This window comes from Saimiri boliviensis, chromosome 1, assembly GCF_048565385.1.
Source record: "Saimiri boliviensis isolate mSaiBol1 chromosome 1, mSaiBol1.pri, whole genome shotgun sequence".
In the NCBI taxonomy this organism is placed as follows: domain Eukaryota; kingdom Metazoa; phylum Chordata; class Mammalia; order Primates; family Cebidae; genus Saimiri; species Saimiri boliviensis.
The window spans coordinates 263,516,264-263,530,385 of record NC_133449.1 but is presented as its reverse complement, the minus strand read 5'-3'; the positions used below and the strand labels follow the sequence as shown (position 1 = coordinate 263,530,385).

Below are 14,122 nucleotides of genomic sequence, written 5' to 3'. Positions count from 1 at the left end.
CAGATTCCTAGTAATTCGTCTTTAAATTACTATAGGCAGGAGAAATTCATCTTGTAAGAAATGAATTCCCAATCTTAAAATATACTTAGAGAACCAAGCGATAACATTTTAAATTCATGTTTACATTATTTCCCATTTTACTTTAGATACTAAGAAACTCAATTTAGTGCCCAACTCTATTAGAAGACGTAACCTAAGTGAATGCCTAATGACATCTACAGGATTTTTCTTTTCTTTTTAATTTTTCTGTTGAATTACAAACTACTTCAAATATATTCTGAAAGAAGGTAAAAGAAAATTCTAAATGAATTTGCATACTGCATTGCATTTCTATATTTTGTCAATTTTTTTCTACATTTTGTCAATTCTAAGATGTACACTTTTCATATTTAATCTCTTCTATTTTCACATAGAATCTGATTCTAAAATCAGAATGCATACTGCAACAGTATGTCCTAGTTTAACAGGCAGCAGTTTTTCTTTCTTCTTCTTTTGTGGTACATAAAATATTGGTACATTTCAAAATTCATGGCATCTCAGATTTGGTGACATACACAGATAAATCTGACACTATCTTCTTTTTTTTTTTTGAGATGGAGTTTCGCTCTTGTTACCCAGGCTGGAGTGCAATGGCGCGATCTCGGCTCACCACAACCTCTACCTCCTGGATTCAGGCATTTCTCCTGCCTCAGCCTCCTGAGTAGCTGGGATTACAGGCACACACCACCATGCCCAGCTAAATTTTTCTGTATTTTTAGTAGAGACGGGGTTTCACCATGTTGACCAGGATGGTCTCGATCTCTTGACCTTGTGATCCACCCGCCTCGGCCTCCCAAAGTGCTGGGATTACAGGCTTGAGCCACCGCGCCCGGCCCGACACTATCTTCTTAAAAGGAAGAACCATGCCTTACATTTTGTACACCTAACACCACTTAGCACAGAACTTAAAACCACAAATCATTTTATATATAATTACTTTTGCTACTCTGTTAACAATTTCACTATTTTAAAATTTAGTGCTTTTCTCTAAAATGAAGACGTGGATATAATATCTATTAAAAATACATACTGGCTCAACAATCACTGTATCTGAAAAATGAGTAAAAAGATTAAATTTAAAAAAGGTAGACAAATAAATACTTGTTATATTTGTTTCTTTTCTGCCAAAAAAAAAAAAATGGTGATTGGTTCTTCTGGCACATGGTTTATTATACAACTTTGTAGGAATTCTCAAAACCTACTTAGAAAATAAGGAGAGAACAATGTAAGCTGGTGACTATAGTCTGTGTTATGAAAAGATACACATTCTCCAAGAGGCTACTGTTGCCAAGTAATTATCTTAGAAAAAAGCAAATCAGGTATGTTACACGTACATTTAAATTTTAAAACACAAATATAAATGTTAAGATTGGCTAACTTTATATAAACCTGTCAGGATACTCACTTGATGGCACAGATTCACTTTCACTATTATGTCTAGAGCTGGTTGACTCTGAGTTCAAACTCAGAGTGCTTGGGATAGATGACAGTTCATTACAGAGTTGTTCTACATCATCTGGAACCACTGGCCACAGATGTTTGCGACTATGTCTCACAGCATCCCAGTTGTGACATTTTAGAATATCACAGCCTTGTTTGGTTTTAGCTATGAGCCCAAGTACATATACACAGGTCCTGTATATAAAAGATGCAGTAAAGTAAGTTATAATTCCAAGCTGAGATTGCTTTAAAGCAATCACGGATTCACTTACTATATGTACTTTGAACTTTCTCTAAAACCCACTAAAATAACCATTTTGAAAAAAAAATAATTAAAACTAGTTAGGAATAAATTAGCAGCAATAAAAAAAAAGCAAACCTTTCCAATAAAAATAATAATTACAACAAAATAAAAAGAACACAATGCAATATGAGCAAAAAAGACATATATTATCTTTTCTGGTATAAATCTGGAATAGTTGGGCTACTGGTCTACTGGAATATCTGTACACAAATACTACACCTTCCCTGTTACCTACAAGGCAAACTTTAATATCATAATAAAAATAAAATGATAGTAGTAAACAAGGAGTTCGTTTAGGTGTTTCACTTAAAACAGTTAATAATCTTATATCATTAACTTTCAGTGAATTAACAGTTATGCACTGCACTTAATCATTAAATACTTTTCCCTAACATCCACTTGTAAATAATAATGTCTACATTAGAAAGATTTCTGAGTTAAATGGCCTACCCTCTGATGGAAAGAACTTCACACTGTTTTGCAAGTTTTAGTATATCTGGAATCACGTTTTCTTCCTGTAGTAAATTGAGACCCCAATTTGATGAGCCGATATTTCCCTGAAAGAAAAGAAATCACTTACATCAAATATATTTACAAGAGTAACGCTTTCAAAAGATTTGGAAAACTACCAAGAAACAAATTTAACCTTATCTCTGAGAGAAAAAAAATGTAAAAACATCCTCAAATAAAAAACATTAGGCATTGGTTAATTATAGTTGCCTTATCAACAAAATGAAAGTCATAAAACTAATAGTTTAACCATCTATTCTTCAACAAAGAGAAAATACTAAATTGGCAAGAACAATCCAGTTTTGAATATTAATTTAAGAAGTTCCAAAGAAAACAATTTTTATCTATTTAATATAAATTCAAAAAAAACTGAAATCTAAAAATTGTGAAGATCTTACAGAAGTGTTTATTACAAACCAAGGCCCAAAGAGATGCTTTCAGTTTCTTAATTTCTTCCCATTTATCCAAATCTGGTGTACGAACATTACGACAGAGTTCTGTAATGATATTCTGGAGAAAGAAAAAGGAAATTACCATATGAGTAATAATATATTTATGTATTTAATATGTTTTCTTATTGCATCATAAAACCTATGTAAGGTTTGCTTTTTGTCATTTTTGCATACTTAAAATTCTAAATAATTTTATAAAAATGTCTTGAGAAGGAGCATTAGGGCATGGGTTCTGAATTCACATTCTATAATTATCACTTATTAACTGCATGGCCTTGGGCAAGTTACTTCATCTCCCCATCCTTTGATTTCCTAATTTCTAGAAGAGGGACAATAACGTTTGTGTCAAAAGGTTTCAGGATTTAATCAATTACTGCATATACAGTGCTTACAAAAGTACTTTGCCCTTAGTATTACTAAAAAATAATACTTCTTTTAAATACAAAGTAAATTAGTGCTTAGGTTTTACCATACTATGTAGGTAATAACGCTGAGAAAATCATTTAAATTTTTAGTGAAATTTTCAAATATTTACATGAGAATACCTGTCACAATAGTTTTCTAACATAATATAAAAACACATGAAACTATAGAGTACATTTATGCAAAATTTTGTGCTCTTGAGATGAGTACTGATACAAAAAGGAAGAAAACTGTAAATAACTATTGTTCTGTCACACACACAAATATTCCTATAACTATTTATAAAATAAGAGAAAGGCTACATTTATTGAAAACAGTTGCCTGGCGTAGTCAGAAACATAAATACTATAACTCAAAGAACTGCTTGCCTATGCCTGTTACATTCCATGAAGTATAGGGATAAAATGTGCTCACAACCAGCAATTTTCAATTTATTGCTCAAAGATAACTGAATCTGTATCAGGTTCAGTTTAACTTCACAATGAGTGGAAGAAAAACTCAGTTTTTCAGTTCATTTCTGGAGATCTGAATTTCTCCAATAAATTGTAAGAAAAGAACTCAGACTTTCATTAGATTGCTTGCTCTACATAACTAGTTATTCAAAAAGTCATACACAAGTCAGTTAATGCATTGCAAGACTATTAATATTTCTAAGGTTAATAAATATAGAATGCCTAAGTCAATTACAAAATAGATGACTTTAAAAGCAATTATGTCAGTGATATTAAGGCTTCTGAGCAGTTTTTAAAAGGAAATATTTTAGCAACATTAAGATTTTGTTTTATTTTGTTTACTATTGCAGCTACTTAAAATAAATGAATTATGTTTTACCTGTACTTCCAACAAATGGCAGCCTGTTTTATGGTGTACTAGTTGTCCATAAAGATGTATAGGCAGGTAGACATGAGGACGCTGTAATCTAGTATAATATAGATGATTAATATACCTCCTGGCTAATTTAAGAATGCTAATTAGAACAAAAGTATTAATAAGTATTTGATAAATAAAATTACATAAAACTCCCCAGCATAAATGAAAATATGAAAGAAGGAATGAGGATTTCTCAGGTAAAATATACGCTGAGCATCCCTAATCTAAAATGCTCCAAAATCCAAAACTTTTCAAGTGCTGACATGACCCTGTAAGTGGAAAATTCCAAACATTAGTATTTAATGCAAACTGTTTCATGCACAGAATTACTTAAAACATAGTATAAAATTATGTTTAGGTTACATGTATAAGGTGTACATAAAACACAGATTAATTTCATGTTTGGACTTGGGTACCATCCCCAAGATATCTCATTATATATATGCAAATATTCCAAAATCGGAAAAATTCCAAAATCCAAAATATTTCTGGATAAAAAAATCTAAAAATCACTTATATTGGTAAAGATCATTTTGACCATGGGTTTCCAAGATACTTTGATGACTTACAATACTTCAAACAAAATAATATAAAACACATGAAACGACAGAATACATTTATGCAAAATTTTGGACTCAAGCATTTTGGATAAGTGATGTTCAATCTGTAACAGTTTATCAGATCTCAAAGTACTGGTAAGAGAATCTAGGGCTAGGAATGTAGACTGGGGTGCCAGCATGGAGTATATCTGAACGCTTTATCAGTAAGGATATTCAACAAGCCATGAATGCCACTGAATTTTTGAGCAATTAATGATGCGCCTTAAGATTCTTCCTATATCATGTAAGAAACTCAATGTACAAGAACTCAGAAATGTTAAAAAATAATTAATGATGAACTGGTTTTAAATTTGATAACAGAACTAGCACTCGGTATACACCTTTGGTTACTCCGACGAACATAGTTATCACCATCAATAGGCTTCCGATAAGTAGTAAGTGCTTCATTGAGTTGTTCCTCAATCAAGTCAACATATTTTGAGTTATATTCCTAGAAGATAACATTGTTTTAATTGCACATAGTAACACAATGACAGTCACTAAATTTATAGTATTTCAGATACTTAGCAAAGGATAGACAGATCAAGGTATTATGAATGCAAATGTTCTATCATACCCATAAGCTTCGGCTCAGGTTTCAATTACTACTATATGCTGATGACCCCCATATCTGCCATCTTCCTCACAAATCTGAGTTCCAGATCCACATTTTCAAGTATTTCCTGGATACCATCACTTGGTTATCGCACAGGCAATGCCAGTTCAACATACTGAAAATTCATTATCCTAATCTTAGCAAACCACTTTTTACATATGTGATCTCTTAATAGTGATCTATTATATATTCAGTCATTAAATTAAAAACCTTATGAGCCAAGCTGGACCTCTCGTTTACTGTATCCAGCCCACAAATTCTGTCCATCTTATTTTGAAAATGTCCAGAAAATTGTCCTTATCTATTCAACTTAACTACCAGGGAAGTTCAGGCACTCACCAAGTCTTATTTCTAAATTTGTGTCAATATTCCTAGACTTTCCCTCTGATGATCAAAATTCCACCTCTTCACTGCAACCTGTCAGGTTACTAAAGTATAACTCTGATAACTCTTTAAATATCTGTTAAGGATTTCCCACTACATATACAACTGAAATTCCTTAGGATGATACAATGTGGCTTATGAGGCCTTTAACAATCTAGCTTTAATTTACTATTCCAGACCCATCTTGCCACTCCACACTTATTTTAGTCCCAACTACACTGGAATATGACTTTCTTCATAAGTCTATAATGTTCCAATAATCTATACAGCTTTATCCTACTCCCTCTTCCTTGGATATCCTTCTTCCAATTTATTTGCCGACTTACTCCTCAAGACCATTTCAAGTATCACATCTTCTACTGTGTCTGACCAACATTTCTTTTGATAATTCCTAAGGCAGAATCATTAATCTCTCCTCTGTGTTCCCTTATACACTTGCATATGCCTTTGTTATAGCTCTTCTATTTTATACTTATTATTTGCAAGCACTGCACGAAAATTCTAAGCAATTTTCTAATACTATGATTTTGTATAATAAATTGTATTATGATGATTTAAACATCTTCTAGGAAACAAACCTATCACATCTTGTCTCAGTTCTACAATTCCTCAAATACTAAAAGACTTCATGCCTTAAGTTGTATGCTTCAAAGTTTTAGTCCATTTAAGGAGCATCTCTTATGAAATATGGTTCAATAATGACACTAAAAAAGAAACTGCAACTATGTTAACAAAAAAGAGAAAACAAGATAACTGATCTGAAATGATGAAAAATCTAAAAATCACTTATATTGGTAAAGATCATTTTGACCATGGGTTTCCAAGATGCTTTGATGACTTACAATACTTCAAACAAAATAATGAAGCCACAGCAATCAACAGCTAAAGAAATGCTGTTTCATATCTTCTTCCAAACTACTCCCTTAGCAGATTTCCCTAGTATGTATGATAGCAACTACTTCCTTTCTTAGGTTTCCCTATGACAGCAAGAAGTTGATTCTCAGATTTGGGTAAAGTAGTACCCTAAAATGAAGTTTCATTAAATGATTTATCTCTTTGGTAGAACTGTTTTAAATCTTCTTTCATTAAAAAAAATTATTTTAGTTTTAGATTAAAAGGGTTCATGCAAAGTCTTAGGTTATATAAGGGACCCAAGAGTGAAAGAAGTAGGGCCAACACATTAGATTATAAAATCAAATTAGTAGAGAGCAAAATTTCAATAGAATGAATACAGTCAAAAGTTAAGAATAAAAGAAGTAACTGTAGTTCAAAAAAAAAATCCTCTAAATTCACAATTTCCAAAGACAAAAACACACAAATTCAACATTATTCAATAAGAAGTTACCTTGTGCCACTTTTCCAATTGTTTTGCTACATAACCTCTTTCATTCAGATAGGAAAACCCTTTCGGAATGGAGAGAAATCTGTAAATTAAAACAAGCAATAGTTTTACATTGAGTCTGGCAAGTCTAAGAAGCTAAAATAATTAAAATTTTTTTAAAATATAAGGAGCTAAAAGACTTTAGGAATATTTCCTAAAGTCAACTATCCTTCCTAAAAGGTCAACTATAATTTATTATAACTTCAATCACAAATAAATTTTCACAATCTCTGCAACAATGCATGAACCCAATCACAATACAGAAAATGTCAGCCAGGTGCGATGGCTTACACCTATAATCCCAGCACTTTGGGAGGCCAAGGTGGGCAGATCACCTGAAGTCAAGAGTTTGAGACTAGACTGGTCAACATGGTGAAACCCCATCTCTACTAAAAATACAAAAAATTAGCCGGGTGTGGTGGCGTGCGCCTTTAGTCCCAGCTACTTGGGAGGCTGAGGCAAGAGAATTGCTTGAACCTAGGAGGCAGAGGTTGCAGCGAGCCAAGACTGCACCACTGCACTCAGGCCTGGATGACAAAGCAAGACTACATCACAAAAAAAAAACAAAAAAAGGAAAATGTCATGAAAAGTATGAAGAGACCAAAAGATTTTTTTAAAAAACACTCTAAAACAATGAAAAGACAATGCTTCAATATTAAAGGAAGTACAAGGTCAAAATTAAGTTTATTTCAGAGCTTAAAAGGTAAACTCTTTAGCGTACTTCCTATTTGGATTTGAATCCATCTTTAATATACACTGCCAAAAAAAAAAAAAAAACACACACACACAACAAAAAATGTAACTATGAAAATTTTACCTCAGGAGGAGAAGCAAACCCTTGTCTCCAAGGTGGGATAAAGCTGGTTTCATCTGAATGAGAGCATGAAGATTGGCCTAAAAGAGACGATCATTATTTTTCACAATTGCAGAAAGATAGCAAACTTTTTAGTTCCAAAATGCCTATTATGTATTATACTTTTAATTGTCAATTAAGTATTTTTTAAAAAGTATTAAATCATTAAAAAATAAACTTTTACCTTGTCTTCACATGCTTCATCGAGGATATCAAGAGCTTCAGAAGAAATCGTTTTGTTTTTATCATGTAGCTGGGTCACTAACAACTCAATTCCCCAATTATTGAAGAATTCAACATTAGCTCTCAATAATACCCTTAAATGTTTTGTTGCATAGAGCCTGCAGGCCTATAAAGATAAATGAATACATTAAAAAAAAAAAACTTCACCATAAATAGTCTATTTGATTTTACTTTGAGATAGTCGTGCTACTTGAAAAGGGAAGAAAGACTGGAATTGGTGGTCTAGCCCTTGATTCGAATACTTTTTTGGTCTTGTAAAATAAAATACTTCCCTTTCTATCTAGCAGCTTCTTCCGCTTGATATAAAAAAGTATCAGTACTATATGGAGTTTCTTGGAGAAACTAAAATTTTAAAGTAAACTCAATTTTCCTATCATCTTCTTAGAATTTAAAATTAATTTTACTTAGTCCAAAATCAAGTAGTGAATTAACTGGTTATAAAAATACAGTTTTACTGGCTATGTTATACTCACATCAGTAGCTGCAGTTAAAATTTTGGAAAGGATGACTCTAGCCAATCCATCTCTGCTATAGTCCAAGCTAGAAACAGTAAGTTTTAGCAAGTGATCTTGGTTTTTCAAGGAGCAAAGATTAAGGAGACTTAAAAAAAAAAAAAAAAAAAAAGGAATAAGAAAGGTTACAAGAAATTACTATATTGATACATCAACAAATATTTTTTCAGCTTTACTGAAGTACAAATGACAAAAATTGTATTATTCAAGGTGTACAACATGATGTGTTGTACATGTACATTGTGAAGATAACCAAAACCAATTAACACATCAACCATCACACATAGTTACTATTTTGAATGTTGGAGTGGGAAGGCTATGAAGACAATTCAATGCATGTTTTTGACATTCCTAATATAAACAAGCTTTTCTGAAAGAAAGCATTTAATAACAACTATCATGTAAAAAAGAATATTAAAGCAAAGATAATACTAATTTAAAATAAAACAACCAAATATGTACAGACTAAAATGCATACCGTATCTGACTACGTTAAAAATAAAGTTTATGTATATATTGCAACAAAATCTAGGAATGCTCACCATTGAAATACACTGCATTTTTCTAGCATTTTTACTCCATGAGGGTGGCAAGAAAGTGTTCCAATAAATAAAAAGTAGTGTTGACTAAGGGTGGTCAATAAACCATTATTTTGAAGACTTCTTTCAGGTTTCATCCCAGATGAGGCATTGAGCCACTGAACAATATCCTTTACTAGATCTTCTAAGTATCCTTGCCCATCCTAAAAGTAAATACATTGTGATACTGTGAGAAATGCCTTCAAAATCTACAATTAGAAAAATTAACCTCAATCAAGTACAAAAATTTAATAATAATGATGAAGTTAACCAATAATAACTATCAATCAGTGAATCTACAATTAGGAAAATTAACCTCAATCAAGTACAAAAATTCAATAATAATGATGAAGTTAACCAATAATAACTATCAATCAGTGAGTACCTGTTGTTTTTTAATGCGCTTCAACACAATGCTGCATGGAGATGGTATTATTCTCCATTCTACAGAAGAGTAAACCAAGTCTTCTAGAGTGCAGATAACTTGCCCAGTCTCATTAACTAGTGACTAAGTCAGGATTCAACTCTAGGTCTGGGATCATTTCCTAAGTTTCTAAATACAGCTTATGCATATTCAGAAATAAAAGCAAAACAGAAGGTGGAAACAGAGAGAGGGCAAGGAAAGCAAATTCAATATAAAAAATTTGCTCTGGAAAATATCCGGAATGCTCACCTCTTCAGATTCAAGAAGAAATTCTGTAAACTGGCAACCTACAACCGTGAGCTGTTTGGCCTTGGCAAAATCCAGATCCAGGTTGGCATATAATTTACTGCTAGGTTTATAAAAATAAAGTAGTCTTCGTACAAACCTAAAATCAAAACACAAGTAGCAAAAAGGTAAAAAACAAAGCAATTATTTTAGAATCTTAACCATTGTTTATGACATAATAAGGCTTTCAGAATATGTTTTGGGTCTGAACCATTGGGATAAATGGCAAGAAATATATTAAATGTGTTTGGTACAAGACATGGTTTGGCTGTGCCCCCATCCAAATCTCATCTTCAACTGTAGTTCCTATAATCCCCACATGTCGTGAAAGGGATTTCACGAGATAAGATAAAATCAAGGAAGCAGTTATCCTCATGCTGTTTTCATGACAGTGAGTGAGGTCTCGCAAGATCTGATGCTTTATCAGGAGATTTTCCCCGTGCTCTGTACTTCTCTCCTGCTGCCATATAAAGGATATGTTTGCTTTCCCTTCTGCCACAATCGTAAGTTTCCTGAGGCTTCCCTAGTTATGTGGAATTATAAGTCAATTAAATGTCTTTCCTTTATAGGAATTACTTGATCTCAGGCAGTTATTTATAGCAGCGTGGGAACAGACTAGCACAGTACATTTCATATTAAAAAAAAAAACAGCCGGGCGCGGTGGCTCAAGCCTGTAATCCCAGCACTTTGGGAGGCCGAGGTGGGTGGATCACAAGGTCAAGAGATCGAGACCATCCTGGTCAACATGGTGAAACCCCGTCTCTACTAAAAATACAAAAAATTAGCTGGGCATGGTGGTGCATGCCTGTAATCCCAGCTACTCAGGAGGCTGAGGCAGGAGAATTGCCTGAACCCAGGAGGCGGAGGCTGTGGTGAGTTGAGATCGTGCCATTGCACTCCAGCCTGGGTAACAAGAGCAAAACTCCGTCTCAAAAAAACAAAAAAACAAAAAAAAAACAACAACAACAACAAAAAAAACAACCAAAAACCCTTCATTGTAAAAAATATCTCCACGGAGTAAGAATTTTATGGTGAGATGGCTGGAAGAAATAAAGAAGAAAGATGCTAGCCAGATGAATGCAGATTTAACGTGGCTAGAATACAAAATTGAATAAATAGAATGTCACCTCAACTTAAATTTTCTTCTATTGTATTCTATGTAGAATTTTGTCCCATGGCTCAATAATGTTCTATTGTTAAGATAATTGAAGATACTACACTATGATTTTGGTGGTTTTTCACAATTAGGCAAAAGGTCAAGCATAAAAGTTGCAATTTAGGCCAATAAATTTATAGACACAATTTATACTATTTCAACATTATGTTCTAAGTTTCTATTGAACTTAGTTCAGTTCAATTTCATGCACTATAATTCAATCCACTAGAGGCGTCCAATCCAGGAGCTGGGAAAACAAAGTTGGGTAAGACATCATCTGTGCTCTCAAGGAGTATAACAAGTTAGTACTATGCTTTTTTGAGTGTAATTTGTAAGTTATCTCTATTTCTTAAAAGTTAATAATACAGATATTAAGTTACAGATCATGAATAAAGAATGCAATCAAATAATAATGTTGATGATAATTCCTTGAACATACTAAGGCCCTCTGAGATCAGTACTGATAGCTGGGTAATCTAAACTCAGGAGTAAAAATTTATGGGTGTAATAAAGAACAGCATAGTAGCTCAAGGTGTTTGTCATGCTACAAACAATTGCATGGGTTATGGAGGGTATGGTTAAGGAGAATGTAAACAGCAGTTAGAATGGATAACTCCAAAGTCAAACAGGAACAGAAGCTGTATATTAAAAATATAAGCCCTTATTATGTCATCCTCATATGTTAGGGCTAAAACCCACTGCATAGTTGATATTACCCCAGTTTGAAAAACATTTATCTCAACTACTTCATTTAATCCAAAACTAAAGGCAGAATGTAAACAACTAGAAAAAGAATTTGCTAATATGTTTTGGTTATAAAATAAGATCATATAAAAAAAAAATGAATGTACCTATTGAGAAATTATTAAAATGTATGTGTATATTTTTTAAATTATTACATATTTTAGCAGGCACTAGGCATAATATCTGTATCTAAGTTCTTTAAATTTAAATTCAAAATAGTTCTTACATACCTGTGTAACTGTTCATCTTTATAGTTTCTTAGATTTACATTTGGCCACTAGAAAAACATAATATGTTCTATTACATATATATTTATCAATTCTCAAATATATAAGATAATTATAATATATTATAATTAATAATTAAAGACAAGCCATTACCATGAAATATCTTTCCATACCTTAAGAATGGTCCCTATAAGATTCCAATTCCATTCAAGATTCTCTTTATGTTGAAGGACTTGGCTATCTCTAAGGTTAATTAAAAGAGCTTCCTCTGTATCCTAAAATTATCAGAAAGTAATAAGAAAAATTAAGGCAATCTTCCTCGTATCAGAAAACTAAGCTCAAATTTGAAAAACTGAAAGACAGCTTTTCCATTTAAGGATAGATCAATGTTTTTCAATTTTAGAGTTATTAAAAACCCAGCTCTAAATTATAAAACTCAGATGCCATCTGAATATTCATATGCATGAAGAAAGTGCAAACTCAAACACATGAATATTAAAATCCAGTGGTTAAGAAATTAAGATATTGTGTTTAAGTTGAAAATCATGATTTCATGTCAGTACCTTAAGAACAAATATATCTTTCTGAACTCGGAGATATTGATCCCGTTTCTGATGTGTTGCAATTGCTTTCTGAATAATGTGGTCTAAATGAAGACTGTAAGGCTTAGGGCCTCGTTTCTTCATTTCATGGAAGCGTTTTAAACAGTTCAAGGCTGCACTGGCTCGCCTAATGAGAAAAACAATTCAATTAACAAAATAACAAGACCAGCATAATTTAAGAGATTACCTTGGTAAACTGTTAAAGCTTATGTAAGTTCAAAGTTAGAAATTATTATTAATTATTTCATCAAATTTAGAGAGACAAAGACAAAAAAATCAACAACACTACTGATGTATATAAAGACATACTGATTATTTAGACCCAACTGAACATGTGCTTACTAAACTTTTCTTCTATGGTGGTGGGTATATTTGTATATTGGTTTTAGGAACTCCTACAAGGTCAGAAACCTAGTATTCTACATTTTCTATCAAAGTTTTAAAGCTTTGCTTTTCACATATAAATCCTTAATGCACTGAAACTTATTTTTGTTTATGGTATGAGGTTGAAATAATTTCACTGTACTCCCATATGAATAATCAATGATCCCAGTATCAGCTGAACAGTCTATTTTCCATATTGGTCTGTAACTGTAAATGGTTTATTTTTATAAATTATATTTAATTCTTTGTGGTACATAAAAGTGCAGTTTTGAAGAATATGGTAGCAAGTCTCAACTTCAGAATTTCTAGTAAGTAGAATTTTTCAATATTGGGATGTGCTGAGTGGCAAGTATTTAACAGTAAAGAAAGCTTACTGAGCTAAAGATAAAACTATTCTAAGAGGACTACTCTTACTGGAATTCTGGAGATATATTTGAATTTCTGATGAGTGCTGGAATTTGTGGCCATACTCTGACCCTGAGTTTAGGTCTTTCAGGTATTGGGAAAGTACATTTTTCCATTGTGAAACTACTAATGTAAAAGCTAAAAGCTACTATTACTGATGTAAGCCTAGAGATAGAACTGAGATGACTCCTAATGCCCTCAGTTTATAAGACAAATTTGGTCTGTTAAACAGTATATTCAATGGCAGAATAAAAATTAAGAGATTATTAAGTATAATTTATTATTAAAGCTTAAGTTTTCAAAAAATGTATTATAACTTAACAAAAATACAAAGTTCTGAAGAGCTAAAAAATGGCATTTCACTAACATCAAGCCAAAAAATAAATAAATAATATGGTCCATATATAAATGTTTCTGATCATAATAGCAAAATAAAAACAAGAAAACAAACACAAGACATTCTTGGCCTAGACAGAATCTTCACTAAACCAAACTAAGTTCCTGCTAGCACTTCCCAATGAGGCCTTCCATCCTTACCTTTTACATATATTTTATTATTAGCACTGGAATTCCAGCAAAGCTACAGTTGTATTACCATAATTTTGTTCGTAAGTTCTATGTTTGCAGTATCTCCTTTAGTAGTAACAGTTCAGCTTATTGCTATATGGCCCAGTAGTACTTGTTACTAAAT

The 14,122-nt window shown here is 32.3% G+C and overlaps 1 protein-coding gene across 4 annotated transcripts in view; it reads right to left on the bottom strand.

Moving 5' to 3' along the window:
* Positions 1-14,122, bottom strand: part of RICTOR (RPTOR independent companion of MTOR complex 2) — a 133,267-nt gene that overhangs the window by 14,389 nt on the left and 104,756 nt on the right. For all 4 annotated transcript variants that reach the window (XM_039469947.2, XM_074386455.1, XM_074386467.1 and 1 more), the window contains exons 17-30: positions 12,604-12,769; positions 12,214-12,315; positions 12,044-12,090; positions 9,878-10,013; positions 9,169-9,368; positions 8,588-8,714; positions 8,056-8,220; positions 7,836-7,912; positions 6,983-7,061; positions 4,979-5,088; positions 4,000-4,087; positions 2,711-2,803; positions 2,234-2,340; positions 1,445-1,674 (exon numbers count right to left, since the gene is read on the bottom strand). In XM_039469947.2, coding sequence (XP_039325881.1) covers positions 1,445-1,674; positions 2,234-2,340; positions 2,711-2,803; positions 4,000-4,087; positions 4,979-5,088; positions 6,983-7,061; positions 7,836-7,912; positions 8,056-8,220; positions 8,588-8,714; positions 9,169-9,368; positions 9,878-10,013; positions 12,044-12,090; positions 12,214-12,315; positions 12,604-12,769 — 1,727 coding nt within the window. The remainder of the gene's footprint in view (positions 1-1,444; positions 1,675-2,233; positions 2,341-2,710; positions 2,804-3,999; positions 4,088-4,978; positions 5,089-6,982; positions 7,062-7,835; positions 7,913-8,055; positions 8,221-8,587; positions 8,715-9,168; positions 9,369-9,877; positions 10,014-12,043; positions 12,091-12,213; positions 12,316-12,603; positions 12,770-14,122) is intronic.